Source organism: Aphelocoma coerulescens, chromosome 2 (assembly GCF_041296385.1).
Source record: "Aphelocoma coerulescens isolate FSJ_1873_10779 chromosome 2, UR_Acoe_1.0, whole genome shotgun sequence".
Classification (NCBI taxonomy): domain Eukaryota; kingdom Metazoa; phylum Chordata; class Aves; order Passeriformes; family Corvidae; genus Aphelocoma; species Aphelocoma coerulescens.
In genome coordinates this window covers 160421268-160448330 of record NC_091015.1, presented here as the reverse complement: position 1 = coordinate 160448330, position 27063 = coordinate 160421268, and the positions used below count along the sequence as shown (strand labels likewise).

The 27063-nt window shown below is 41.0% G+C and overlaps 1 protein-coding gene across 1 annotated transcript in view; it reads right to left on the bottom strand.

Moving 5' to 3' along the window:
• Positions 1-27063, bottom strand: part of TG (thyroglobulin) — a 149068-nt gene that overhangs the window by 9206 nt on the left and 112799 nt on the right. Inside the window, exons 42-45 of the mRNA XM_069005512.1 lie at positions 22545-22709; positions 21625-21792; positions 12452-12633; positions 8238-8345 (exon numbers count right to left, since the gene is read on the bottom strand). Coding sequence (XP_068861613.1) covers positions 8238-8345; positions 12452-12633; positions 21625-21792; positions 22545-22709 — 623 coding nt within the window. The remainder of the gene's footprint in view (positions 1-8237; positions 8346-12451; positions 12634-21624; positions 21793-22544; positions 22710-27063) is intronic.

Sequence of the window (27063 nt, the reverse complement as noted above, 5' to 3'; positions counted from 1 at the left end):
AGAATCCTCTGGGAGACCCTATGCAGATCCTTTGTAGCCCATTGGCCTTTACCCTCTGACACCCACCCCCTGTATCCCTATAAAGCCCCCTGCCCCTGCGAGGGCAGAGAGATGCTCGTCCCTGGCTCCCCTTCGCCGAACTAATAAAGCTGCCTCGTGCGGAGCAGCCACACGGGCCTCTCGTCTCTCTCTCCCTGCTCTGGCCTGGAGGCTGCCCTGCAGAGCTGAGCTGGAATCACGAGCTGACAATCACTAAAGAGCTGACAGCCTCTGCAGGGGCCCTCCTGCCAGCAGCTGAGGGAAGACACCGGGCCTCGGGAGGACGATCTCTTTGGGACCATCTCTCCGGACCGGTCACAGCTTCCTGGGTCAGAGCTACTGACCCCACACCAGCTGTCATAACCCTGAAATACCATTTGCTGGGAATTTTCATTATCCAGTGCCAAGCCACTTAATTGGGAAGGTATAGGTTCTGAGAAAATTTTCCTTAAACCTAAGATGGACTTTCCATTTAAATTTCCAAGTGGGAAAGAAAAAAAGCGATTACTTAGCCATCAGTTACTCCACTGCCCTCTCTACAGAGCTGTGGCTACTTTCACATACAAAAAACAACTTCAACAGGGAAGAGTAAAAGATGAGTAGATCAGAATTTAGAACAAAACCTACCCCGGTTATGGTTGATTTGGTTTAAATTCTGGTTCCAAATCAAAGAGAGCATATGTAAGGCCCCACGTCCAAGAGCTGAAATTAGCATCTCAATCACAAGCTTTTGAACAGAAAAAAACCAAGCCAAATCAACAACAACTAACAAATAAAACCAGCCAAAAACCCCCAAAACAAACTGCCTCACCACCACCACCCCAACTCAGAAATCCTCAAAAATTTTGTTAGCAAAATGGAATTGTCATTACTGGCAATCCATGATCAGGGAAGTCAGAACAGAAGAATATGGTCTGGCAGACTATCATGCTATTCTATGTTAGGACTGAATGCACAACTCAGAGCTGGGGCTGCAGGGACCTCACAGTGTGATCCACAGTAAATTAGGACATAGATCTCATTTTGAACCTTGTCCTTGTTCTAGGTCTGGCTAATTATTTCATACTGGAAACTCATTTTGATGATTAACGACTTACTCTAGCCTAGTATTACTCTTTTCTTCCTTTCATTTAAAAATAGTCCTCACTCTCCTTTCCAACTAATTTCAATTAATCTCAAAGCATTTTGAGCCACAGCTTCTATTCTTAGTTGCCTTAGTGTAGTTTTTGGTTCTTTTCTAAACCTCCACATGCAGATAGAAGCCAAGGTAAATTAGCTCAAAATTCTAACGATATCCAATATGATACCAAAACACCAAACTTCCCACTGCAATTCAATCATTTAAATTTTAAAATAACAAGATAAATGTAACTAGCTAGAGTTCATCCAGAATTACCAGTGATCATCTGAGAAATGGAGAAGAAATTTTGTACTCAAACTCATGTCAGTCACCAAACCAAGCAGATGTTGGCAATCTGTGACAGATTGGTGAGATAAGAAAATAATTTATCCTTTAATGTAAACTTTTATGAGAATAACTGCTCATTCTAACAATTCTGTGAAAGATTTTGTGTTGGAGAAGGGCTCATGGCTTGGAGTTCCCAGCCTCATAATCAAGGCCCTGTTCAGTATCCCATTGGCAAGGACAGGCCTATCACTGGGAAAGAAAAAAACCCCACCTTTTCCATGTCACTTGGCTTTGGTGAAAACAGGTTATTTACATGCTGAGTGAGCTGAACAGCACAGGTGAAACCCAGACTCATAGGTTGCTGATGAATCTCCTGCTGATTTGAGTTGAAATAGGATTTCGTAACAACCCAGTCCCAGGAGAAGAGGATATGATTTACATAAAATGTGCCACTCCCTGCGTGCTCTTCTGGCCCCATTCTGTGTTTATTTTCAGTAAATGGATTTAAAATTATTTTTTGAAAGAATTATTGGAAATATTAAATGTGCTTATTTGCACCCATCTGCATTATCTTGACATTAATACCAGCAGATTTTTTCAGAGTATATTTGCAGATCCAGTATCCTGAGCTGTGCACACGCATTGTCTCATCCATATCATGGGAGAGGAGCAGCCTACCAACCCTGCACTTTGCCTGAACTGAAATATTCATTTTGATGCCAAGCAATAATAATTTTTAAAATTATATACATCCACACATTTTATGAAAGGAAATGGTATGTGATTGCAGGGAGAAAAAAATAATCAAAGGATAGCTGAATATTTATAGGAATTCAATGAGCCAATGTGAGGCCTGGTGTGACCTCTGCAGTTCTAGGCATGCATTTGGATCCTTGGTCTCCTCTCATTATGAACTGCTGCCAAACAAATGGGGGAAAGGATGTGAAAAACAGATGAACATTTTGCTTTCTTCTTTTCAGGAAAATCAGGACATATGGAAAAAGCTTAACTCCTAACAGGATTAAACTGCCAAGTTTATCCACCTTTGTACCAAAAAAGCCCTCTAGATACATGTGACTTGCAAAAGTATTCTGGAGTTTGCTGTGTCTTTTCCACTTGAATTACTCCCAATACACACAATGTTCCACTTTACATTATAGCTGTGCCAATTAAAGAAAATAAAATTGAAGTAGCAGATAGTAAATTCAAGAGCCTGAAAGCCCACATAAATTGAAAAAAAATATCATAGATCTTGAGGCAGGAAGAAAGAAAGCACTTTTATCAACTTGTCAGAACTCCTAAAGAGCATAGATTACACAAATCTGTCAGGGAATTACTGTATTTAAGATCTAGTAATAAGCATGCTGACACTTGACTGGACTTTTGGGAGACAGAAATTCATGCATTTGTTCAGTATGGCTACTCCTAACCTGAATGAATGGATGAATTTCCAGAAAAAGGTTATGTGTACATCTAAGGACCCCAGAGCACCAATATGCATTGACTTTGTGCTCATCTTGTGGATTACATTTGATAGGAACTGCCTGTCCCAGTGCAGCATATGTAGCTCCAAAATTGTTTTGTACTTTCCTGAGTCTTTCAGCTGAATTTTAGTTCATTTAAAGCTGTTTTCTGCTTTTTCTGAGCTTGGTACTTTGCCTTTGCATATTTATGGCTAATTTACAAGATCTGGAAAATCTACTGAATTCCAAAGGCCTCTAAACTACTTCATGGGAAGAAAAAACAAATTGTCCAGACCCCAAGCCTTTAGAAACAGAGAAACTTTGCAAAGAGTTGGGCATGGCATGATGTGTCTGTATCAGTGGGACAGTGTTTTCATAGCTGCAGCTGGCACAAGGCAATGGATAAGGCCAGAGGAATGAGAGGCACTTCCAAAACAACAACTTTTAGGAGATGACTATGAGTAGAGCTTTACAGAGCACAATGACAAGCTGCTGTTGCAGTAAGTGGACATAGCTACCTGAGGCAATTGTGGTGCTTGCTCAGCTATGGAACAACATGCATCTTGCCCTTGTCACCATCCCACTGGTTACTTATTTGCCCTCTGTGTTTAGATCATTTTCTTTGAAGCCCAGGGGCCTGCACAGTACCCAGTTTAGACTGTGTCCCCCAACCTGTGATGTGTTGGTTTTCATGGACTAACAGCTACAGACAGGAGGAGAGCATCAAGTGGACAGCAAGTGGTAGATGGATTAAAGGACAGGGATATAATTGTTGTGAAATGAAAAGAGTAGAAATGTCTCCTTCAATTAAAGAGATATGAAGTATAGCCAGAATTCCCACAGCATCCATAACAAATAGAAACCAAGAATACTTCACATAGTTGAATGGGTTTATACACAAACATTTTTTTGTTTTATCAGTCAGGAGTTTTCTCCTTCAGTTACAGGAATCTTAAGAAGTGTCACCAAAACACAGCCAACTATGTGAGCCTTGGCACAGAGCAGCCTTTTAACAACTCACACCAACGTACACAGGAGTGCGTAGTCAGGAGGTAAAGACAGCCCTGACTAAAATGACTCAAAAAAGACAGCAGCTCCTTAATCTTGGGTGAATCTGTCCCATGCACAATTAAAAAAAGTTTTTATGACAATTATTATAGTCATGTTAATGATTGGAAGATAAAGCCTCATTAAGTCTCAGTTTAGACTGTTTCAGTGACAATTATGATGCTTTTCCATCCTGCTGCAGCTGATGATCAGGCCCCCTCAGTGGGAAGAGCACTGATTTTTAACCACCATCTTTAAGACAGAACATTTGGCACCACAGTGTGACTTGGAAACTGTGCTGGCATGGCAAGCAATGCTTCTTCATGTTAGCTACAAAAATCCCCCAGAAACCTCTTGAAGGGTTAACAAGGCAAATCTTTGTACAATTAATAATATCCCTGTCAAAACATACTTCTCCTATCACACATTTCTTTACCATAACTAAAGCTATCCTCCAGCCCTCCCCACTAATCCTAGGCAGTGCTGAGCAGTCACATTCCTCCTGTATTGTTTAGAATAAATGTTTACTCCAAGGCCTAAGTGTTCTCAAAGAGAGAGTGAGAAAATGGCAGCTGGGTCATGTATATATTTTTACCACAGATTATTAATGTGGGAGTTGGCTCCTCGTTCAAATGGGAACTGAAGACTAAAGCAGACATGGTGTAATGCCAAACTCAGGAGAATGTTACCACGTGGAAGGAGATATTATTTTGCTCTCTGCAAGATCAATTTATCTATACAAAAACTCTCAGTTCATGGTTTTATGTGATTTTCCACATATGTCATAGACATCAAGTTAGAGCAGGCTTTTTAACCCTACCCCCATATCTATGCATGCTTGAATGTGTGTGTGTGTGTACATCTTAGAAACATCCAGTTGAGAGACAAACTTTGGCTAATGAGTTTTACTGGTAAAAATTCCTCCCTGTTCAATAATTGTCCACTTTGCATCATTGTGGTTGAGTCTGTCTTTACTGGCTGACTTCTCCCTCCCTCTTGTTTATCTTGCTGCTAGTTATTAAGTGACTGCTCCTTGTGAAACAAGAGGAAATAGCAGTACCTTTTCATCCTTTCATTTTAACTCTCTTTTCTGTTGCGAATTTTGGGAGACACATAAAGTAGGAGAGAGGTGACAAAGTAGAAATTGAAGAATAGGTTGTTATATGGTGCCTTATCTTAATTAGTGAATGACTGTTTCCCCAGACAGAATATTTTGTCCAAGAATAAATAGTCTCCTATTGTTGTAGTTATCTTGACATTATTTTTATGTACTCTTTCCAATACTCATGTGAGGTAGCCATTAGCAATTATTATCGATTATATATAATTATATTATCATAATCTTTATGATACAGCTTGCAAACACAGAGAGGGAAGAGCCATCTCCTGCGTAAACTGACTTCTTAGGAACAATTTAGTAAAGTAAAAAACCCTCGGTTTTTTATCTTTTATGTTACCCTATTCCCATTTTTACAAGTGAAGGTTTCTATACCAGCAAACTGGTTGAGAAATCATTGTTCTATCAGAAAGGTACACGACTACTGTGTGCAAATCATAATTTGGCTATTTCATTCTTTAACACAAAGAAATGGCTGTAACAGGGTTCTTCCATTCAGGCATTTAATAGAATGTTTGCAGGGTTCTATTCTCACTTCTGCTGAGCAAGTTCAAATGCACATCCTGCCTTCCAGCCTAAGCTGTAGGTTATTTGGGAGAGTATATACCTCTGCTACTCCTCCTAGGAGTCACAGTTCTCAAAGAAGAACTTGAAAACTGTCAGGACTCATTTCTAGTGGTTATGAAAGTCCCTTGGAAGGCAGGGACATGGTTGCTAGATCTTTCCCCAAGATTAAGTTTATATACTCTACTTGAAGGCTGTTTCATGAACTTCATTGGTTTTAGTCTGGTAAGACAAATCACCAATAATATTCCCAAGAACTGTGTTTTGCTGGTTCCAGATTCCTGATGGTTTCCCAGTTTTTAGGAGTTAAAGCCACCTTCCCACACAAAACTCCTTCTCTCAACAGTACTGGCATGAGTGAGGCTGCTGGACAGCCTGCAATGCACCTACACTGCATGGAGGGAGGAATGCTCTAGAGAGGGTGTCATGGCAAAACTGGGATGAAGAATAAAGGAAGATTCATTTAGGGATGAATGAACGAATGAATGAATGAATAACAATATTTAAACAAAACACTTGCAATGTATTCAGCAGAAGACCTAGTGTGGGGTCCCTTAGGAAAATGAGGGTATCACTTCATAAATAGCCACCTTGTAGTGTTACTTGACATCCTCCCATACACAGACAAGCTGAATTCTGCAACTTCTGTTAAAGTGTTTGCTTTGCAACCTAAACAGCATTTATTTTAATGGCACTTAAGGATAAAAAAAGACAGAAAGAGTAAGAATGTCATACAGCATACCAAGTTGGGTCATTTCTCCTTGCAAGTGGCTTAACTTAAGGCTATTGAGCCTCTGCCTCACGTTCCTGCAAGTTTCAGACAGCATTCTGGCTTTGTTTGTTCTTCTAAAGAGGGTTATGAAAAAGCAAACTAATAACTTTAGCACTATAGTTAAAGTAATTAGCTTTGAATACCAGTGTCAACATAAATATTATAAAAATTTGTAGCTACATGCTATGTAAACTATTGCTGCACAGGAGAGTGTGAGGAGAGCTAAATAACACGAGCACAAGAGAAATCTTAAATACGGCTTGATAGTAGAGAAAATTCTTATCAATTCAAAATCACCACCTCAAAGCCAGTGAGTCTAAGCTGTATAAGAACTATTTAATCTACTTACAAATAAGATCTAATAGTAGATGGCTGGGTCACTGTCATTCTTCAAAGCAAGAGAAAACTTGCTAGCTCATTTGAGAAGATATCTTTTCTTTTTGTGCGGCCGGATTTTTGGCATACCATAGCTCAGCCCTGTTTGGAGCCTTGTAAAAATCACTGATCTGGGCCTATCAGTAGCCAAATGGAGCACTGTGAACATTCCCGCTGGAGCTGCCAGAAAAATAATGGCTCCCTGAGGATTAACTCCTCAGTTGAAAAGAAAGCAAGCCTGTGTTACCACAGCATAATGGCCTTCATCTGTAACCTAGATCTGGGCTGGCTTCTTTCAAATGCTTTTTCACTGTGCTATCAGGAAGGGAAAAAACTGGTGCACTTTGCAGGGAACTTCACAGGATCAAATGGTGCCAGTAGGAACCCACTGTCCCTCCCCTGAGCCCTTTTGGAGGAAGCCTGAGAAAAAGGAAAAGGTCACAAAAAGCCTTCCTGGAGAGAGATGAGGGGCTGTACAGGGAGCAGGAAACAAGCACAGATTCCTCATAAGGAAGCAGTATGAGGACGAGCATCCCTGTCTGCTTTGCTGCCCTGGGGTGTGGATTCAGCGAACAGGAGGGGCAACTGTTGCTGCAGTTTCTGGTCACTGAGCCTTTGAGAGCCAGAGCCTCTCTGGTGAGTCACAGGGCACCCCAAAGTGCTGACCACTGCCTGCAAACATCAGTGCCTCTTCCTGACTTCTGTGAGGGGCTGGGTCTAAAATACAGCCAGGGAAGGTCACCTTAAAGGCCTCTGCCTACCAGATTGTTCTGTGCCCAACAAGACATTGCATCTCCCACAGCCATTTAGGCCTTTCTGCCGAAAATATAATTGTCCTGCTGACAATTATTCAAGTAAGCTTCTAAAATGAAGGATGACACAGAGCCTGAGTCCACAAATGCTTGTGTGCAAAAATATTTTTCTTCCCATGAGACAGTCTGCCGGCACCAGTCACCAGTCTGGAGTGCTGGAGAGGAAGGAATAAATCCCAGAGCTCATCCACACTGAAGGCCAGTCAGTACAACTGGGGTACAATTGCACTGACCTCAAAAAAGGGCAGTGTTATATTAATGTTGAGTTATTTGAAAATGATATCCCATTTATCTTGAGAGCTGTGGACTCCCAATGACTTGAACCACATTCTGGTTCTTTGTGGGATATTTATCAGATACAGAGTAGGAATCTGAAAGGCTGACTTTGGAACTGGCCAAGGTAGGTAAGTTGGAAAGGGGAAACTCAATTTAGACATCTCATGGGAAATGCCTCAGTTCAGAAAAAGCATTCCTGTATAGTCAAAGAATTTATTAGAGACCAATCCCTCCTTTGCTCATCTGAACTGTTTATTTGAGATACCTACATCTATTCATTTACTCCATAGCGTATCCAAGCAGTCAGCCCTGGTTTTACAAACTCTAAATAATCCAAGAAACATAATAAAATCCATCTCCTTACCTGCTCTGTGAGGAGCTCTCAGGTACATGGTACATGAAGACATTTCCTCGAGAAGCAGAAGCCCAGTGATTTGCCATGTTTATGATGGGACATGTGATAAACTGGTCACTGATAAAAAGAAGGAGCAGAGAACAGACACAGTTGTGTAAAGGAAAAAATGGAAGCACAAGCAACCCCACAAGCAACAGACCTCTATCTCGATAGTTTTCTTTAAATTTTCCAAAGCAGGTCATATCTCTGCCTTCAAATCGTCTGAAGGAAACCACATTCACGCTCTATGAGACCGATACTGCTTAGAATTCACTAAAAGTGCTGTTTTATGGAGTGTTGAACAGTGATAGTAAATAAACCAGATCTGACACATAAGAAATATCCTGGCAAAAAAAACCCGATTTCACTTTAGTCTAGTTTATAAGGGCCCATGCTTATAATAGTTTAAAGTTATTTCTGGCACCACTAGGTTGCAATGGCATCTAATGTAAGGTCTTATATATTTCCTGTGTTAAGGATTAATAATGTAATTTCTGAATTTGTGTCTGGGTGATTTTTTGGGTAGAGTTTCCAGAGCTGGAAGAGGAAAGAGACCACTTTTGAAGATAACCTGCAGGGCTCATCAATATGGAATTCCTAGTACAACATGTCTGGGAGAGAAAGATTAACCAATAAGAGCACAATGAGATAGTTAAATGATCAGTTTAACACCAGGTCTGAAAGGTACAAGTGAAGCAAACGTATCCAAACCTTCCTGCCTTCCTTTGCCCCAAGAAGGGGGGCTGGAAGGTGGGGTGAGCAGTAGCTGGAAGAAGCACAAGCGGTTCAAGAGAGGCAGGTAGTGGACAGAAGACCTTACTGCAATGTATCTAGATTCCTCAAGGTGGTATTATATATACATATAGCACCACTCCCCATTCTTCATGTGCCTGAGGACTCAGCACATGCTGTGGGCGTTTATATACCTTTACCTACATGAGTGCACACAAACATATCTGCTGAGGAAGTGGGTGGTTTCAATTCCCAGTTTAGTGAATCTGAAACAGCAGCTTCTCCTTCAGACTTGGTAGGTTGAAAAAAAAAAAGAGTGGTGCAAGAACGAACAGCATCAGAGAAGCATAAAAACATGTTGCTATTTTTAACTAGCATGGTTATGAAAGGCACTGTTTGGGTAGCTATCTTGGTTCAGCAGAGTTTATTTTAAGCTCATCTGTGGGACCACAAGCTTTGGGTTGACTGACCACAGGGCTCTTTGACAGTTATGGTTGACAACACCCATATGAAACAAAAATTACTGCTCTTCACATGCCTACCAGCATGGGGCTTTAGAGGAGCAAATGGTCTTTGAAAAATAGAGAGGCTGGGGAGAGAAATAGCTCTCAAGAAATGCTTTGAGATACATTGCACCACTTAAAACTGATTCTCAGTTGGTGCTATGAGGGAAAAAAAGTCAGCTATTCTGAGGAAGTAGAAAAAGCCCTAAATACATAGTAACCACAAAAAATGAAATGTCTGTCTCTTACTGGCATGGAATACCAGAGTTAAAAAAGAAAAGAAAAGAAAAAAGGAAAGGAAAGAAAAAGAAAATGAAACTAATTTTACACTTGGGAAAAATACCAGAGAATTGCAGCTAAAATAAATTTAAAAGTGGAATTATTTTAAAACCACAAAATGTGCACAATGTATGTAGTTTATAACAACCACTTATGTTGCTTTATCACACTTTGTAATCCTGTTAAAACTTTAGCAGTTAATTCCTGACATAAAACTTTTCTTGGCTTACACATCTATGCTGGTAGTAAGTTTTTTTGTTAAAAAGAACAAAATTAAGGAGAAAAAAAACTCAAACCAAACCACCCAACCAATCATCAAAAAACCCAGAACCAATTACCTGTTTTCTCCACCATGTATGTGATGCTGCTACAGGTGACTCTCATTCTGTACCTACTGTTTCCCCTCACTTTCTGCTGTAGCTGGAGAAATTTCCAAAGCATTTAAAGCAAAGTATTATCATCAGATGCCCTGTTCTCACTACTCAGCTTTCTGCTTGCTCAAGAATAAGCCACTCACTTCTTTCCTTAGCCAAAGCATTTTGCTTCATGTCATAAGGGAGCAGGTAATCCCTGTGCCCAGGAGGCTGCTGAGCCTGAGGAGCTGTTTGTGGATCCTATTCCTGCTGGAAATGAGTGGTGTGCCAGCCCTTGCAGCTTTGCAAAAGTCAATGTTTGCACCACATGGAGCCCTGGGCTTAATGTCAATGATCAAATGTGACAGCCCTGTGTTGTAACAGCTCCTTATAGAAGGATCTCTGGATGGGAAGAATGGTTAAAATGTAAGACCTACAGTGGTTTATTATGGCTTAAAACATCACTGATCTAAAGAGTTACCCCCATGGGTAACAGTGGTGATGGAAGGAGACTGAAGGCAAGTTCTGGCTTTGATGCCCATGAACCACAGTGCTTCCATGTGTACTGCAGGCAGTGGCCCCAGATGTCATGGTGATGGGAGGCCCATCCCTGGGACAGGCTACAGGGGAGGGCAAATGTGGCAAGATGTGTGAGCTGATAAATGGCACAAAGCTCAGCCCACAACCCTCTGGCTTGTTTACTCCATGACCTCAGTGTACCAGCACACCTGGACCACCCAGAAACCACTGTCCACTTTCTGGATCAGCTGTTTCCAAGAGAATCTTGGCTCCTGTTCATCTCCTGCTCCCTGAGGCTCCCCCAGAGCAATGCTCTGCAGCTCTGACGGAGGAACAAGAGGAAAATCCTGTCTCTGAGGTGTTGTGGACAGGCTCACAGTGGGACAGAAAATGCTGAGAGTGCAGATACCAGGAGCCTGTTGGTATGATGACTCAGTTCAGAACAGAGGTGAAACATCTTGGACAGGCCCACTGGGATTCAAGCCACCAGTTTATAAACCACATCACACTAGAAAAGTAGAATTTTCATAATGCATCTGCTCATGAAGCAGAGATAGGAATAGGGTAAGTTTTTGATTCATTTCTGGAAAATCTGTTCCACTTAAACATTCAGTCCCTGAATTTGCTCAGAGGTAGAAAATGAGAAGGAAGGAAATTTCTCCTTAGTTTGTCTCCTTTCAGAAAAACTGAACCACTCTCTCAGTTTAAGATCTTTAACTGGCTGAAGCAAACTGGCTGCCCATGGGGAAGACAGCAAACTCCAGTCTTCTCCACAGACCACACAAGCGTGTGACCCAAGCTAAAGACATCCACCAGGCTCTGTGGCGGACCAAAGGTGTCATGACTGCTGTGAGTCTTAGTTCAGTGGACAATGGACTCTGCAGACTGATTTAACCAGAACTGCTGGACCCTGATGTCATTTAGGCATCAAGGCTATGCACATATACGAGGTGGTGTGAACATGGCCCACAGCTCAACTTCCACTTCTCAAAGGTCCATGCAAAATTTCAATGCGAAGGATAGGAGTGCATTTACTGGAGGCAAGTTGCTCATTCATCTGCTGACATGCATGAGGTGCTGGAGCATGTCCAGAGCACGGCAATGGAGTGGGGAATGTTCTGGAGCACAAGCCTGATGAAGAGCAGCTGAAAGAGCTGGGGATGTTTAGCCTGGAGGAAAAAAAAAAAGCTCAGAGGGAACTTTATTGCTCTCTATAACAGCCTGAAAGGAGGTTGTAGTGACGTAAGGATTAGTTTCTTCTCCCAAGTAACAAGCAAGAGGAAATGGCTTCAAGTTGCGCCTGACATGGTGAAGAAATGTATTTTGCAGGTTTCATTAAAAAAAAAAAATATATATATAATTGCTGATAACAAAGTTTTCAAATTTGGCCACCAAGGAAAAATATCTGACTGTATAATTAGGGTACTGGGAATAAAAGTCAATGTATTAATTCTACTGTCACAGGGATGAGACAACTCAATAAACAGCTGGTGCACAGTATACAAGCAACCCAGACATCTATGACATGAAAATGCAAAAAGAAGCATTAGTAGTCTGAACTCAATATACAATTCTAGAAAGACATGTCAAACTTTGCACAAGACACAAAAATTAGTTCAATTTCTGTTTACCAATGACACTGGAAACCTCACAGAAAATGAAATAATATTCCCCATTTCCTTTTCATTTGCATAAGAATTTTTCAAGCTTTTCAGAATATAAATGCACATTTGAGATAAGCAAAAAAAAAACCTTGCAAAACCCCAATCACACAGTTGTACTAGGATGACTTTCTTACCGGGTGGCATTTTCCAATGCCCTGGAAAAGGATGAATAATCATCAGTTGAGTGTTCAAGGGAGTAATACCACGTAGCTGCATCTTCAATGAATGAGTTGGACTCTTCTCCTCCTAGAGAATTTTGCAGAGCCTGATAAAAGGCTGTTTTGCTGTTGGCTCTTCCTTGACTTTCTTCAAATTTCTGAGAAAAAGTGCATACATGGAATTCAGAAACAAAACCAAAAGATAAAATTTTTAGTGGAACAATGTAGGCTCAGATCTCCCTCTGCTGGAACAAGTCCTCTCTGCTGTGATCTCTGATTCCTAGGGGATTGAGTAAGGGACAGTCCTACTTTTGCTTTCCCAAAACAGTCACCAACCAGAAATATTCTTCCTCTGGACATACTATAGGACAGAAAACCTGATCTAGTAAGTCCAAATCATAGGTACCAAGCTGTGCCAATGGACCTCTAACAGAACAGAAATCCTGCTGGCTCTCACAGAAGTAGTTCCAAGGGAAAGTCCTCCACTGCATGTGTGTCCTACTCTGTCTTTCTGATGGTCTCCCTGAAGGAAAACTAGAAGAGAGAGAGGGAGATACTGATCTTTTACTTTGAAAGCTCCAGAAAGCAAACATGTATAGGCCATTTCACAGCTATGTCACTCTGCCTCTTCTGGGAACACCTACAAAGAAACATGGCTGCTCTAAAGTTCTGTGTTTAGGTCCCTTCTGGAATAACATCGGCCTTAGACCTGGAAGAGAAATTCCATTCCTGAAAATCCCAGTGCAGGGAACAGTCATGATCTTCAAACTTCATAACCCTTAGGGCCTTTCAGAGAAACCAACAGAGTGAAATGCCCTTTCCCTGTGATCTGTGGTCTGAAACCTTCCCTAACATAAAGGCAGATTCCCCAGAGCAAAGTGCCCACGTCACAGGGACCACATTCTATGCCAAACTGTGTGTCCAAACATATTTTTACCAAAGCTAAAGACCGCTGGAATTTTTTCAACACATCTTTCTTTGAGGAAGTTTTTTATGTTATCAATTCAAACTTTTCACTGTTTTAAAAAACTTATTTCAATTTCAGAAACAGAACAACTTCACAAAAAGAAATATCAACCCTGAACTTCCTTGTGCATCAAGTCCTTTCTAAAGAGGTCCATATTGGTTTAAACTTGGATAAGAGTTCCAGAGAAAAAGATCTACCAAACCACCTCTATTATTCTGGGCAGTCAGTCTGATGCAAACTAGGCCAGTGTCTGCCCAGTTTAGTTACTGTAGATGCTTTACTTAATATATTATTTTGATGGCCCACAGCTGGTTTTCATCATGCTGCTAGAAGGTCTTTCCACAACCCTATACAGAAAGTACAGATGGAATAATAACTTTTCAGTAGATTCACAGAAATGAAAGATGGAAAATAAGTTCCCATGTGCTGAGGATGAGGTTTGTCCTTAGAATACTAATGCTCTGTGCATTTTGATTAAGTGACTTTAAGGGATTTCAAAACTCTACCAAGTATACCAAGGTCCAGGAAGATCTTGGCAATTTTCCTTGCATTTGTAATAGATTCTTCTTTTGCTAGATTTTGGCCCATGCAATGTGAAAGAGTCATGGGGTGCCAGCTTTAGTAACACAGCTGTACATCGAAAAAGATGGGGCGCTCACTCCGGACACGTCACTTCATGTGCACAAATGCCACATATGAAACTGCACAGCACTCTTGCCTGCAGAATCATTCAGCTGAAAACCATCAAGGACACGTATATTCTTCTGCAGGAAATAGAAATGATCAGTGAAGACCTGACTGCAAGTTCACTGAATTCAAAAGTAATTTTTCCATCACAGCTTCAGAACACATCAGTTCAGCTTCCTACTAACCAGCAGAAGCATTGTTTTATCTAGCTAAGAATCTCTCATTTGGAGACTGGGGTTAGCAGTTGTGGGTAAGAAAAGATGCTTTTCTGTGGCAGTGCAAAGCCCAATCTCTTGTGTATAAATCAACCCGAACAAGCAAGTTTCATGCAATACTTTCATTTTGTTGGCTTTTTAAAAATTATTTGTTACCTTATTCTACATCTGTCATGGATACTTAAACCAGAGAGAAATAAAGTGAAAAAACCTTATGGTATTGATTATGTAACCTAGGAACTGATCCAGCACTGTCTCATCCATGGTCAAGTATCAAATCAAAGTTATGGTTGAAAATCACAAAAAAGGAGAAAAAGGAGATGGATCATTGTACAACAACACATGGTTAAGCTAAGGAACTCCCTGACACATGGTTTTGTGGATGCCAAAAATTGGTGAAGATGAAGTTTCATGGACGAGTTTTTGAATTTAAAAAAAAAAAAAAAAAAAAGATAGTTTTTAAATACAGGAAGATAATTCAGTATAGGAAGTCCCTGACCTGCAAGGTGCTAGAGGTTTGGAGAGCACTTACCAGCAGTATCAGATTCGCTTACTCTATTCTTACAAACAGCCTATTTTAACCACTGCTGAAAACAACATTTTGTGCTAAACAGTCCTTTGATCTTAGTGTGGTCAGCCTTAGGTATTTAATGTCAGAAGTCAAGGAGAAGAGGCAGGAGGCTGGCTTGGCTGGACAGGGATCCTCTCTTGGAAATAAGGCAAAAAAGGAAGGTGTATGCCCAGTGGAAACAAGGTCAGGTGACAGGGGAAGAATACAGAAATGCTGCTTGCTACTGTAGGGAGAGAATTCATTAGGCCAAAGCTCAAGTGGAGGTGAAGCTGCCAGAAATGTGAGGGGCAATAAAAAAGAGTTTTTTCAAACATATTAATGGCAAAAGGCAGTGTAGAAATAATATCAACCCTTTACAGAATAAAGATGGTCACTTCATACACAGGGACATGGACAAGGCAGAGATGTTTAATGCGTTCTTCGTCCCTGTTTCAACGCAGCTGATGGACCAAGGGGGTCCCAGTGCCCTGAGCTAGAAGACCATGACTGTGAGAAAGATCATCTCCCAGTTAACTGTGAAATTGTGTGGGATCTTGTTACAGTGGCTAAGTCCACTTTATACCCCCCAAGTTACCCTACAACACTGTGCCAGAAAGTTCTCCCTTTGTCTAGACTCTGCTGGTCACTGGCCCTCTTCCCCCTCCCATCCCTTTTCCCATTGGCCCCTGTTCTGTCATTCAACCTTGCCTCTGCCCCCTAGCCCTCAGACTTTTGGTTTTGGATGCTCTGCCCGCCTTTGGGAGTTTTCGGGATAAAACAGGCATGGGCTTTTGGTTTGGCAGTTCTTCTTGCCTCTGTTCCCTTCGGGTGTGTTGCCATTAAACACCTCGGAACTGCTCGCAGAGAACCCCTCTCGCCTCTCTGCCCCGGTTCGTGCACAGACTGTGGGTGTGAGCGGCTGTTCGCGACCCCCTGCGAGGGTGAGATGGTGTGCCCGCGTGGGGGCTGGCACAGCGCCGCCTCAGCGGTCCACGAGGGACCCTGTGGAAAGAACGTGGCATCGATCCACCGAAGCCCTCATTCAATAGGATCTTGTGCTCCAGCTGGATCCCTACAAATCTATGGGGCCAGATGGGATTCAGCTGAGAATTCTCATCAAAATTCTCATCAGTCAGCTGGCTGATGCCATTCCAAAGCCTCTCTTGATGATTTTTGAGCAGTCTTGAGAATCCAGAGAGGTCCCAGCTGACTGGAAGCTGTTGAACATTGTCCTGATTTTCAACATGGGCAAGAAGGAGGACCCCACAGACTACAGGCCTGTCAGTCTCACTCCAGTACCCAGTAAAGTTATGGAGAAGATTATTCTGAGAGGTATTGAAAATCACCTGAAAGAAAGTGCAGTCATTGGTCTCAGCCAGCACAGTTTCATGAGGGGAAAGTTCTGTTTATCAAATCTCATTTCCTTTTATGACAAGGTAACCCACCTAGTTGGTCTGGGAAAGCCAGTGGATGTAATCTCTTTGGGTTTCAGTAAAGCTTTTGACACTATCTCTCACACAATCCTTCCAAAAAAAAATGTCCAGCTTTCACCTGGATAACTGTGATACGTGACTGGTGAGCAACTGACTCATGAGTGGGGCACCAAGGGGTACATGGAATGAGGTGACATCAGGCTGGTGATTGGTCACTAGTGGGGTTCCACAGGGCTCCATCCTTGGCCCAGTTCTTTTCAGCATGTTCATTAATGACCTGGACACAAAACTCAAAGGAAGTTTGCTGATGCTACTAAATCAGCACAGCATCACCACCCAGGCAAGGGAGGGGATTGTCCCGCTCTGCTCTGCGCTGGGACAGCCTCACCTCAGGAACTTTGTGCAGTTTTGGGTACCACAATATAAAATAAAAGACATTAAGCTTTTAGAGACCATTCAAAGGATTACAAGGATGGTGAAGAGTCTGGAGGGGAAGCCGTATGAGGAGCAGCTGAGGTCACTTGGTCTGTTCCACCTGGAGAAGAGGAGACTGAGGGGAGACCTCACTGCAGTTACAGCTTCCCTGTGAGGGGAAGTGGAGGGGCGGTCACTGATCTCTACACTCTCATGACCCGTGACAGGACCCAAGGGAATGGGTCCTGAAGTTGTGTCAGGGAAGGTTAATGTTTAAATGTCAGCAAAAGGTTTTTCACCCAGAGAGTGGTTGGGCACTGGAACAGGCTCCCCAGGGAAGTGGTCACAGCACCAAGCCTGACACATTTCAAGAAGTGTTTGGACAATGCTCTCAGGCACGTGGTGGGATTCTTGGGGTGTCCTGTGCAGGGACACAAGTTGGACTTAATGATCTTGAAGGGTCCCTTCCAACTCAACGTATTCTATGATTCTGTTCTATGATTCACTGTGCCTATGTACTGGTTTCTGTGGTCTTCAAAATGCCCCAAAAACTCTGCAATTTTCAGAGTTTTCTCAGCAATAATTTGTAACACTGTGGGGCCCCCAAGACATGTTGAGTCAGATGAAAGAGGGCTCAGCAGGCAGAGATGGATGATGAACAGAACTAGCATTTGTAAGAGATGGTGAGAATTTTCATCCCTCAAACAGCACTAAAATAGCACAACCTGAGTCCATTTCTCAAGTGCTGCTTTGGCTACAGTATAACTTAAACATCTGACTTAAACATGATAGCCAAAACCAAAGCAATATGCTGAAAATGAAATTCATTAAACATTAAAAAGACAAAATATTTTAACTTCCCAGAAACAGATTCAGTTCAACTGATTTTCCATGTCCAACATATGTTCCCATTAGAAAATATATGACCAGGGAACAATTTTCAAACCACAGTAGATACAACAGCTGCTACCAGATTAATAAAAACAGCTGCACATTATGTAAAATAATTTACATTTTGCTACCCTTTAAAGAGGCATTAGGAATTGACCTCAGAATTACAATGGGGTTTTCTAAGAAAGTATGTAAGAAAATAATTAAAGGCAGCAGGTGCACCCCTTTCTACTCTTCTGATGATTCAAAAACATCATAAACATTGACTAAATATTGAGTTAAATAATGTTTACTGTTCTTGTTGCTACAGGATAGCTTATAGAGCATATGAGTGAATCTGGCCCAGTGTTTTACTTAAAAAGAGATTGTAGCAGTAGGTAGACCAAATATTTACATCTTCTAAGGGACAAAATGTACTTTTCCAGCAAACTGAAATAGTGATAACACTAACTAACCAACTGTGTATGTACAGATCTCAGGCCTTAAATGGCTTTTGACAAACACTGTCACAAAAGATGATGAAAGATCTGCCAGCCACTAGCAGAGTCTTCCAGGAATTCCAACTAGTTTCAATGTGGAGCAAATAGTTGATTTCAGCCCATTCTCCTCACTGATGGCATTTAGGAGAACACTTCTCCCCTGGTCATTACAATAAATATACACATATCTGCCACCTGTTGTATGTTGCTGAATACCTTTTTCCATAAACAAATTGACTGTAATATAGTGCAGGATGGAAATTCTGTCCTGCACAGATCTGTTTGCTTACATGAGGAAAATAAACTAGATTTCTATCTACACACTCCCCTATGTCCTGGATTTGGGTTCTGCACCCCACTAGATTGTACTAAGGAGGGAAAGAAAAAGAAAGAAAACACATGAAGTACAACCTCAGTCTTTCAACTAAATCCTTGCAAAGTGGAGATTCCATAGCAGGCATTTAACATATGGAGGATACAGCCTGGGCTATACTGACCTACATGCATATACAGATAAACACAGACATAAAGCAGCATGAGTGAATCCATAAATTTAATGCCATTAGGTCCTCCCACCTGAGCATCACATAAAGGACAGGGATAAAATTTTGTCCAGTTGGGAATTGAAATCAACGTTTTTTGAAGTTTCTGCTCAGCTGCCCTAATCTATGACTGCTCAAAGCTAATATTCCCTGAAGATCTGCCATGGGAATTGCAGTAAATGGGTTCAGGCTTAACCACTCCATATGTCACGTAATAATGCATTATACTACCACTTGCCATTCCCTTAACAAACTCTGCTTTGTTTCTCACTTAGTTTCAACCATCTGATGGCTGCACTGGGGATGAGTAGGAAGTGCTCCAGGAAGTGATGAATCTGTCTCAGTTCACATGAATAAGCATTTCAGTGAATGCCATAAAATGGACATTTCATCGGCATATCCTCTGCTGCAAACATCACTGAGAGACCTCAGCCTTTAACTGTAAGCAAATTGAACATAAATGTTTTGCTAGCACATAAATGGTGCCTTCTGTCTTTCTGTTTCATTTTTAATAGCAAAGACCTTAATAAGGACAAGCACAGCGTTGCGGTGGGAGTACAGAGACACCCAGCACAACCAAATGCCAGTAGGACCCCACAGAACACCATGGTGCCAGCTGGATTTTCCACTTTCTGGTCTGGAGGTTTCACTTTCACTTCCCTCTGAAGAGTGCAAAGAGTTTCTAAAATTTGAAAGCAGCTCCAGTCTAAGATGATAAGATTTGCATCATGTCTCAAGCTTGCTTACATCCAAATGGCTAAAAGTGTATTAACAGGGATTAGGATTAGTAGAGCAAGTCCTTGACTGAATTTCCTGACTGAATTTCCCAGCACAGTTACTCCCAGAAACCACTGAAGCAAGTCAGAGGGGTAAATGCTTTTACCCCTCACTCTTTGCACTGTCTACACTGAAATCAGTCATCCTAAAGAAGATGGAAATTGAGGACTTTGCCAAATCCATACACTTGCCAGAGCACCTTTTAGCTGTGTTTGTCTACTGAAATACATGCATAGTTCTCTCTGCAGAGCAGGAACACAACCATAGGGGGATTTTCACCCCAGGGAGGTTTGGTTCCCTCTTTTTAGAACAGATAAATACTTTGGTTGTAGTCAACGGCAAACTACTGATGCCTTGGTTCCCCAGGTTCAGTTCAGTGCTCTGTCCAACAGCTAAGCCTTTCCACACTCCTTAGTGTACCAGTAAAACCAGATTTGAGTATTCCTAGAGAGGTGCAAGTCAGATTTACCTCAAAGGAACCCTTAAAATTAATAATGTAGATGGGTGGGATATGGTGTGGGTTGTCTCAAATCCTTCTTTGAAGTCTATTGTGGGGAGAGGACATTTAGCACAAGTTAAAGATCTCTAATGACACTTGTGACAGAGGAAATAGGGCACAGACTTCCAGGTAACAAACACCATCTGCACTAGTTTCTGTCCCTGCAGCTAAATACATCTGTGGCTTATTCAGGACTTCATCATCAGACTGAACCATACATGGTCGTGGCCAGCACCTGGAAACACTGCTGAGGGCCTGGAGAATGCACATTCTTAAATAGCTCAGTGATGGAAGGAGCATTACCGTTTCCCAGCAATTAATGCCCTAACCATGTTAACAAGGGAGAAATCAGGAAACTTTAATCTTACAGTAGGTCTTTAAGAAAACAACCCAGACAGGAATGCAGAGTGGTCAAAGCATTCATATTCCCTCAAGTCCTAAAAACCTGAAGCCACAGGAGAAGAGAAATAAAGGAAAATGTGCATTAAAAAATATCATCAGTAGATATGACCCTTTCTTACAGTTGAGTTGCACCAGCATACTGAGTTCCCTTCCAATCTTATTTTCTGCAAGCCTTTAAATAAAAAAAGATATTTCAGATTTTTTTTTGGGCAGGCAACAATTTTCTGCAGCACTCTCAGTTGCAAGTGTTTTATCTTTTCATTTCAATCTGACAGTGCTGGGATTTAGCACTTGTGCCTTTCACCACCACCATGATTTGTTGCAGAATTTTTAATACATCATGGAATTTCATCTCAATTTTGCAGACAATTGTAATATGCAGAAACAGTGGTAAAGGAAATAATTTCACTTCCTAGTCTTCATCACAGGACTTGTAATGAGGTCACTGAGGTTTATTCCCCTCTCACAGGGTTTGGATCATTATCTGCAGGCCTCCAGCATCACACTATATCTTCTGTGCCTTTCTCCTATGACTTTCTCTTCCTTCCAATTGATTCCAAAAGAGAAAAATACATGAAATAAGAGCAGGAAAGTTCTGATAGAGAATAAACAAGTAATATGAACTTAATTTAAGTGGGCCATTAATTCTGAATTGAATTGGTCTACGTGCTATTACTACCAGCAGAGAGAAGCTGGGACTGACCTTTCACTGCTTTCTAAGAGATGAAATCCACAGTTATTGCAAGATAGCAACAGACAGTACAGCATGGATGCAATTCTTTTTAGTTTCACCAGTTTATGTCTGGAAACCTTAAACCACACATCAGGCCAGTGCTGTTCTTTGTTACAGTTAGTCCATATTTAGAATCATCTTTACAAGAAAATGTACTTCTAGGAGGCAACAGAGGAAAGAGGTTGCTAAAAAAACCCCAAAATGCTGACTTAATCCTGCTGTGTAGTGAAGAAACTCATAATCAAGTTGCTTTCTTCTTTGTGAGATACTACTGAGATTGAAATATAAATAGGATTTTAAAGACAGTAAAACATAAATGCTAAATCACTTCTGATCTCTTACCTTTTCATATATGCCACAGAAATGTTAATCAACAAATATTATTATGCCATTAATCATCCTGACTATGACTGGAAAAGGACAATGTATTTGCATATTTCCATGGAACATAGTTCACAACTTGTAGACTCAAAAAGCATCTCTCCAGGCTGCATATGATTATTGTCATCACCGTAATCACAGTGATACCATCAGTTCATTAACAGGGAGTGTCTTCCCACCTTAATTGCCTTGGCTCTGCTGATGAGCCCATCTTGCTGAGCACTTCCAATGAGCAGATCTATTTTCTGAAGCCGAGGGCGCTGCAGGGCCTTAGCCAAAGATTCCTGGAGGTAAATTCCATCCATCACTGGACCCCAGTACTGGAATGGGCCACTTATAGCCAGCAGCTATGTTGGCAAAAAAAAAAAAAAAAAGCAAGAATTGTGCAGTTAATTTAGCTTACCCTTTCAATACTATTTTATTTATGCTTAATTCAACTGATCTGATACCCTTCAAGTGAACAAGTTACCAAGTACTATAAATGCAAACTCATCATTGGCAGGAAACAATGATTTTGATGACAATCTCAGTGGGTAAAATGAGCTGAAGAGGCCAAGAGAAATGATGGTCTTATAAAAATGTTATTTTAAATGAGGGATTGACTCCATGCTGGTCCTCATCAGAAAATTTATTGCCAGTGGGTGTTTTAATTTGTGAGTAAAGGATCCATCTCTAGAATTATTTATACTGCAGCTTTCACAAGCCTCCCACTTCAGATACAGAATACTGACATCCCACCCTGCTTAGTTTTCAGCTTAAATTCTGTTATTAAAGCTACAGACATTTGTCTCTCCTCTAGGGTAACACCCAGGGGCAGACAAGAGGCAACTGAAAGAACACAAAAAACTATATTTAGATTTATTTTAGAAGACATGATAAAACAAGTGTAAAAGGAATTTAGTCTAAAGGAGAATCAAACTGTGAGTATTCATAGCTCAGAGATGGATGTCATGGACAACAACTTCCCTCCACCAAAAATAGTCCAGTTCCTCTTTCACAAGGATTCAGAGTAAATTATTTTTTTAAGCTTTCTCACAGCTTTGTGTGAATGGAAACTTTCTGATCTCCTGCCAATGGCATATGTTTTGCTATGTTGTACCTTAGTCTGTGCATCATTGAGGACACGAGCAGGCAACTGGCGAAGGCAGGCTACAATTTCCTCACTTGTGGATGAAGGGCATCCCACATCTTCAGCCAGGGCTGCTGCTTGGGTCTGTGCTCTCCTTGTAGTAATTATGGATGATGGAGAAAAAGCTGAGCCTCCCTAGAAAAAAAACCGCACAGTATCAGTCAACATAGGTTGTCAGAACACCTGGTCCCCTGGTAAAAAAGGATGAGAAGCAAAATCTGTCCAGCTGCAGAAGGTAAAACACTGGCTTTTAAATCAAAATAAGCAAATTCTAAAGATCAAAGCAAAGGTGTGAAGGGTTGGTTTGGCTGTTTCCAGCTTTGCCATGGTTATTTTGGAAAAGCTCTGAGATGTGTCTACATTATGTCCCTAACCAAATCAAAAATCTTTCTGAAAACTTTGCTGGAAGGAGAAACACTGAGACAGAAGCAGATATAAAGAAGGTGCTGTGAGACACATGAGGGAATGGAGAGCCCATCTTATAAGAGGAGACTAAGTAGAGTTTTATCATAGCTCTGATAAACAAGGACAGAGAGCAGGCATGATGTCCATAAAGAAGAGCTATTTCTACCTTGGGACAATGCTGGTTCAAGGACAAACAAGCATTAGGTATTCACATTGAGCGTAAATTACTTTTGGCTAGAAACTGAAGATAGCTAACACAAGGAGCAGTGAGAGTTTGGAAGTGCTATGAATGGAGGAAGGAGGAACAAAAGATTAAAAGAAACTGCAGAAGATTAACCAGGGCATGAAGATCAAAAGCAGAGCACAGGCTACAGTCCAGTCTCTACCCCAGACTCTTCACATTTTTCCTACAGCTATGCCAACATAGAAAATGTTCTTAACAAGAAAGGATGGCACAACATTTTTGAGTAAACAAGAAAACTACCTGTTGAAAATGCAGATAAATTAGCTTAAATCTGATAAGATCTGACCTAGAACAGAAAGGCTGGAATAGCTCTGACATGGTTCAAATGACTAATTTCCAAACATTTGCATCAGTGTACTATAACAGCTGCTAAGATTAGCTTCTGTCCTCTAAAAACCCCACACCCTAGATGCATGACATGAAAGACCCTGATCTATTGAACTGATTAACTTCTTACTGAATTTGCTCAAAGCATAACTACAAGTCTGCAAAAGCAAGTTAAAAAGAAACTGAAAACAACAGCAAATCCTTAAATTGAAATTGTCTCAAACCTCTGAGCCCGTGGAACTCTGTGCAGTCCTGGCCAGCACCCAGGACATTTTTAATATTTCAAACAAGCAGAGCCATTGATACTAATAGGATACCATTTCTCACAACTGGAGAAATTGGTTTCCAAAAATAGTGAGAAAGAGGTTATTGTTTGGGCATAGAGACAGTCTTTTTAGTTCACTGCATGTCGAATTTCCAGTGCTACCTTCCTAAAAGGTTTCTCTTATTTTTTAACGGATCTGGAAAATAAGCGCTGTTATTAGCTTAATGATTGAGATGCAGATGGTTGCAGATAAGCAAAGAAAAAGCCTATTTCTTTAATGTAGGCTACTAGAAGAGCCATCTTGAGTTTTAAGAGGATGGAAGAACTAAAGAAGAAGAAATAAACACCACTTGGTCTTATTGCTCACTTCTGCACTCAGTTTAGATGAGAACTCGAGTGAGCAATGGGCTTTATCCTCTCATGGGATTTGCAGTGGCCTATTTTGTGTTTGTAAGGCACGATATTTGCCAGCTGCTGACTAGGTGCACTGACTCAGCTGGTCATGAGAGAGAAAGAAAAATATCTTTGATGAGAGTATCTTGTCTGTGGGTGGGTCCCCAGCACACGGAAGGAGAACCATGTATTTTAACCTGGCCTTTGGAAGAGCAGGTTTGTCAGAGCTATGATGAGTGAGACTGGAAAATGGATAACACAACATGTCAGCTTCTCTCAGAAGAGTAGTTTCCTTGCATTTCATTTGGAGTAAGGAATTATGAGCCCCCTCAATATAGCAGAAAATTTAAATCCAGGATTGCACAATATTTACCCACTAATCTGGCAAACATATTCTTCTACATAAGATCTGAACGTGACCAGCATGCTTTATCAAGTGTCCAGTAGCTCCAAATGGCATTCATTTAAAACAAAACAAAATAAAATCATAAAAAATTAAAGGACTTCAGTTTCCACAACACCAGAAGTTTCACAAATTTTGAAAGTGTAAGTTTCTGTGGAAATTCTGAAGTTGCCCTATTAAAAGGCCAGGTTTGGTAGGGAAAGAATACTGAAATCAGATGATACATGGAATCCAAAAATTTACTGGGACCAAGCAGAACATCCTGGTGTGTGCTTGATTTTGAATACATCTCCTCCCAGAGATTTTAAAAGCTGTGCAAAGTTTCCCTGTCTCAGATATCTACAACCTGAAAGATTGCCCCAAGGTCATGTACTTAGTAAGAGACTACAAAAGGTTCTGGATAGAAGTGTCCCACAAGTTCTCTACCACGGGGGCAGAAGTAAAAGCCTGGGCAGGCAAATCTTCATGTCACAGCATGGGATGCATGTGGGCTGGTAGTAGATATGGTCGAAGCTCGACAAGTAAAAGAAAAACCCCAAACTTCTGCAAATACATTTCTGAGGGGAGTAGAGCTTGAAGGAACCTTACGCTGGCTGTGGATATTTTCTCTTCTTTCTGTGAGTGGTTACAACGGGTTTATGTGCTCTTTATTCTGTACTTTTTCTTCCATTTTCCATGTTAAGAGCCACTTCCTCAGTTTGCTTTTTTTGGTAACACTCATACTCAGGAAGCAAGTCTGGCATTTGGGGTTTGAAAGAGACCAAATCTTTGGGGTTTGAAAGACATGTGGTGTCTACAACTTTTAATCATGTTTAATTTTTACTAGGACTGGAAGCAGGTGATAGAGAAACACAAGGCATCAGTCAAGCAGTATTTGAAAACAACACCATTATGCTTCCTTCCCAGGTGCTTCCAAAATATGTTTCAGGCTTTAAAAACATGGCTCCTCTTAGGGAAGAAGTTATGCAAGCAAAACTGTACCAGTTCTGTGCTTTTCAAATTCACATCAAAATTCAGGGTTGTTTCTTCATCATTGCCAAAAACCCCCCTCAGGAACAAATAAGTGAGAACAGAAGCTGGCATTGCCCAGAAATAATTTTCTTTCTTTTTTGAGCCTGCAGTTTTCACATTAAACAGAAATCTTCCCTAAACACTGAATCCACATTAGAGGCTGGCTCAGGACACGGAGAATAACAGAGCTACACTCAGCATTTCCTTATTTTCCTATAAAAATATAATTTATTTGTGGGATTAGTCCCAGCAACCAGTAATAGAGGACTTGAGTGTTTTTAAAAATAGGACTATTTAGGCAGAAGCAGAAATAGTGGAGGGCCTGTTTATTTCCATTACATGATTCCCATATTACCATCAACATGACAGAATCATGAATCAGAAAACCAAAAATCATGAGATCAGCTCAAGAATAACAAATACTGTGTTCTTTTTGCTAGTCCTCTGTTTTTTAATTCACCAGGAATTCTCCTGTACCTATGAACACAAGAGCTGAAAAATTCACTTTTAAAACTAACAAGTGAAATCTTCAGATATTCCTGCAGAGTTTTTTTTTTTTGAAAGCAAACCTCTAAAAAAATGACCTTCACAATAAAATTGTAGTCATTAGCCACCTTTTCATCACTGGGAATTTCCTATCTCAGCATCATTTAGAAGGGATTTACAGGGAACTGAAGCCACACACACTTCTTGTTTTAGCTGTCCTCACAGATGGACCCACTGTCAACAGAGGAAGTTCTGATGACATTTTTCACAACAACCCAGTCAAAAGTGTTCAGTACTGAGCTGCTAAGAAGAAGCAGTTGCAGCTGTGTTACACAATCCACAACAGCATTGTTACACTGCCCTCCGAAATTTGTAGGAATAGGAGGAACTTTACAGTGTTGAGCAATGGCACCTGCTGCAACAAAGGATGGCATTGAAAATGGGAGGCAAAGCCTTCAGTACTATTTAGTTCAGGGAGCAGGAGCATCGTTAACATTTCTTAATTTCTCTTTTCAGTATTAGAGGTTCAGCTATACAGTAGAAATTCAGGCACTAGGAAATGTAGCAGCTGACAATGGTGAGAAGTTGATGAGTCAGTTTTATGTGAAGGTGAATTCTCACTTTGATACCAGGCTGTGACCAGCTGAACTGGGGCTGGTGCCTCTTGCAGACTTCTCTTTTGGGACATCATAGCTCAACAGATTTTCATTGATGCTATCCCTGACTGTCCCAATTCTTCTTCCACAAGCTCTTGCTGCTATTCTGATGAGATGATAAAGAAGAATATATGGACCTGTGCTTGGTTTGTGTGACCAAGTTTTGGTAGTGAGGGAGCCTAAATGAAGTAATTGTAGTGTTGGGAGGAAGAGTGAGAGTGGAAAATTACAGAGAGTCATAATCATGCTTTACTTCTCATTATTCTCCTCTGTTTAACTGGTAATAAATTAAACAAATT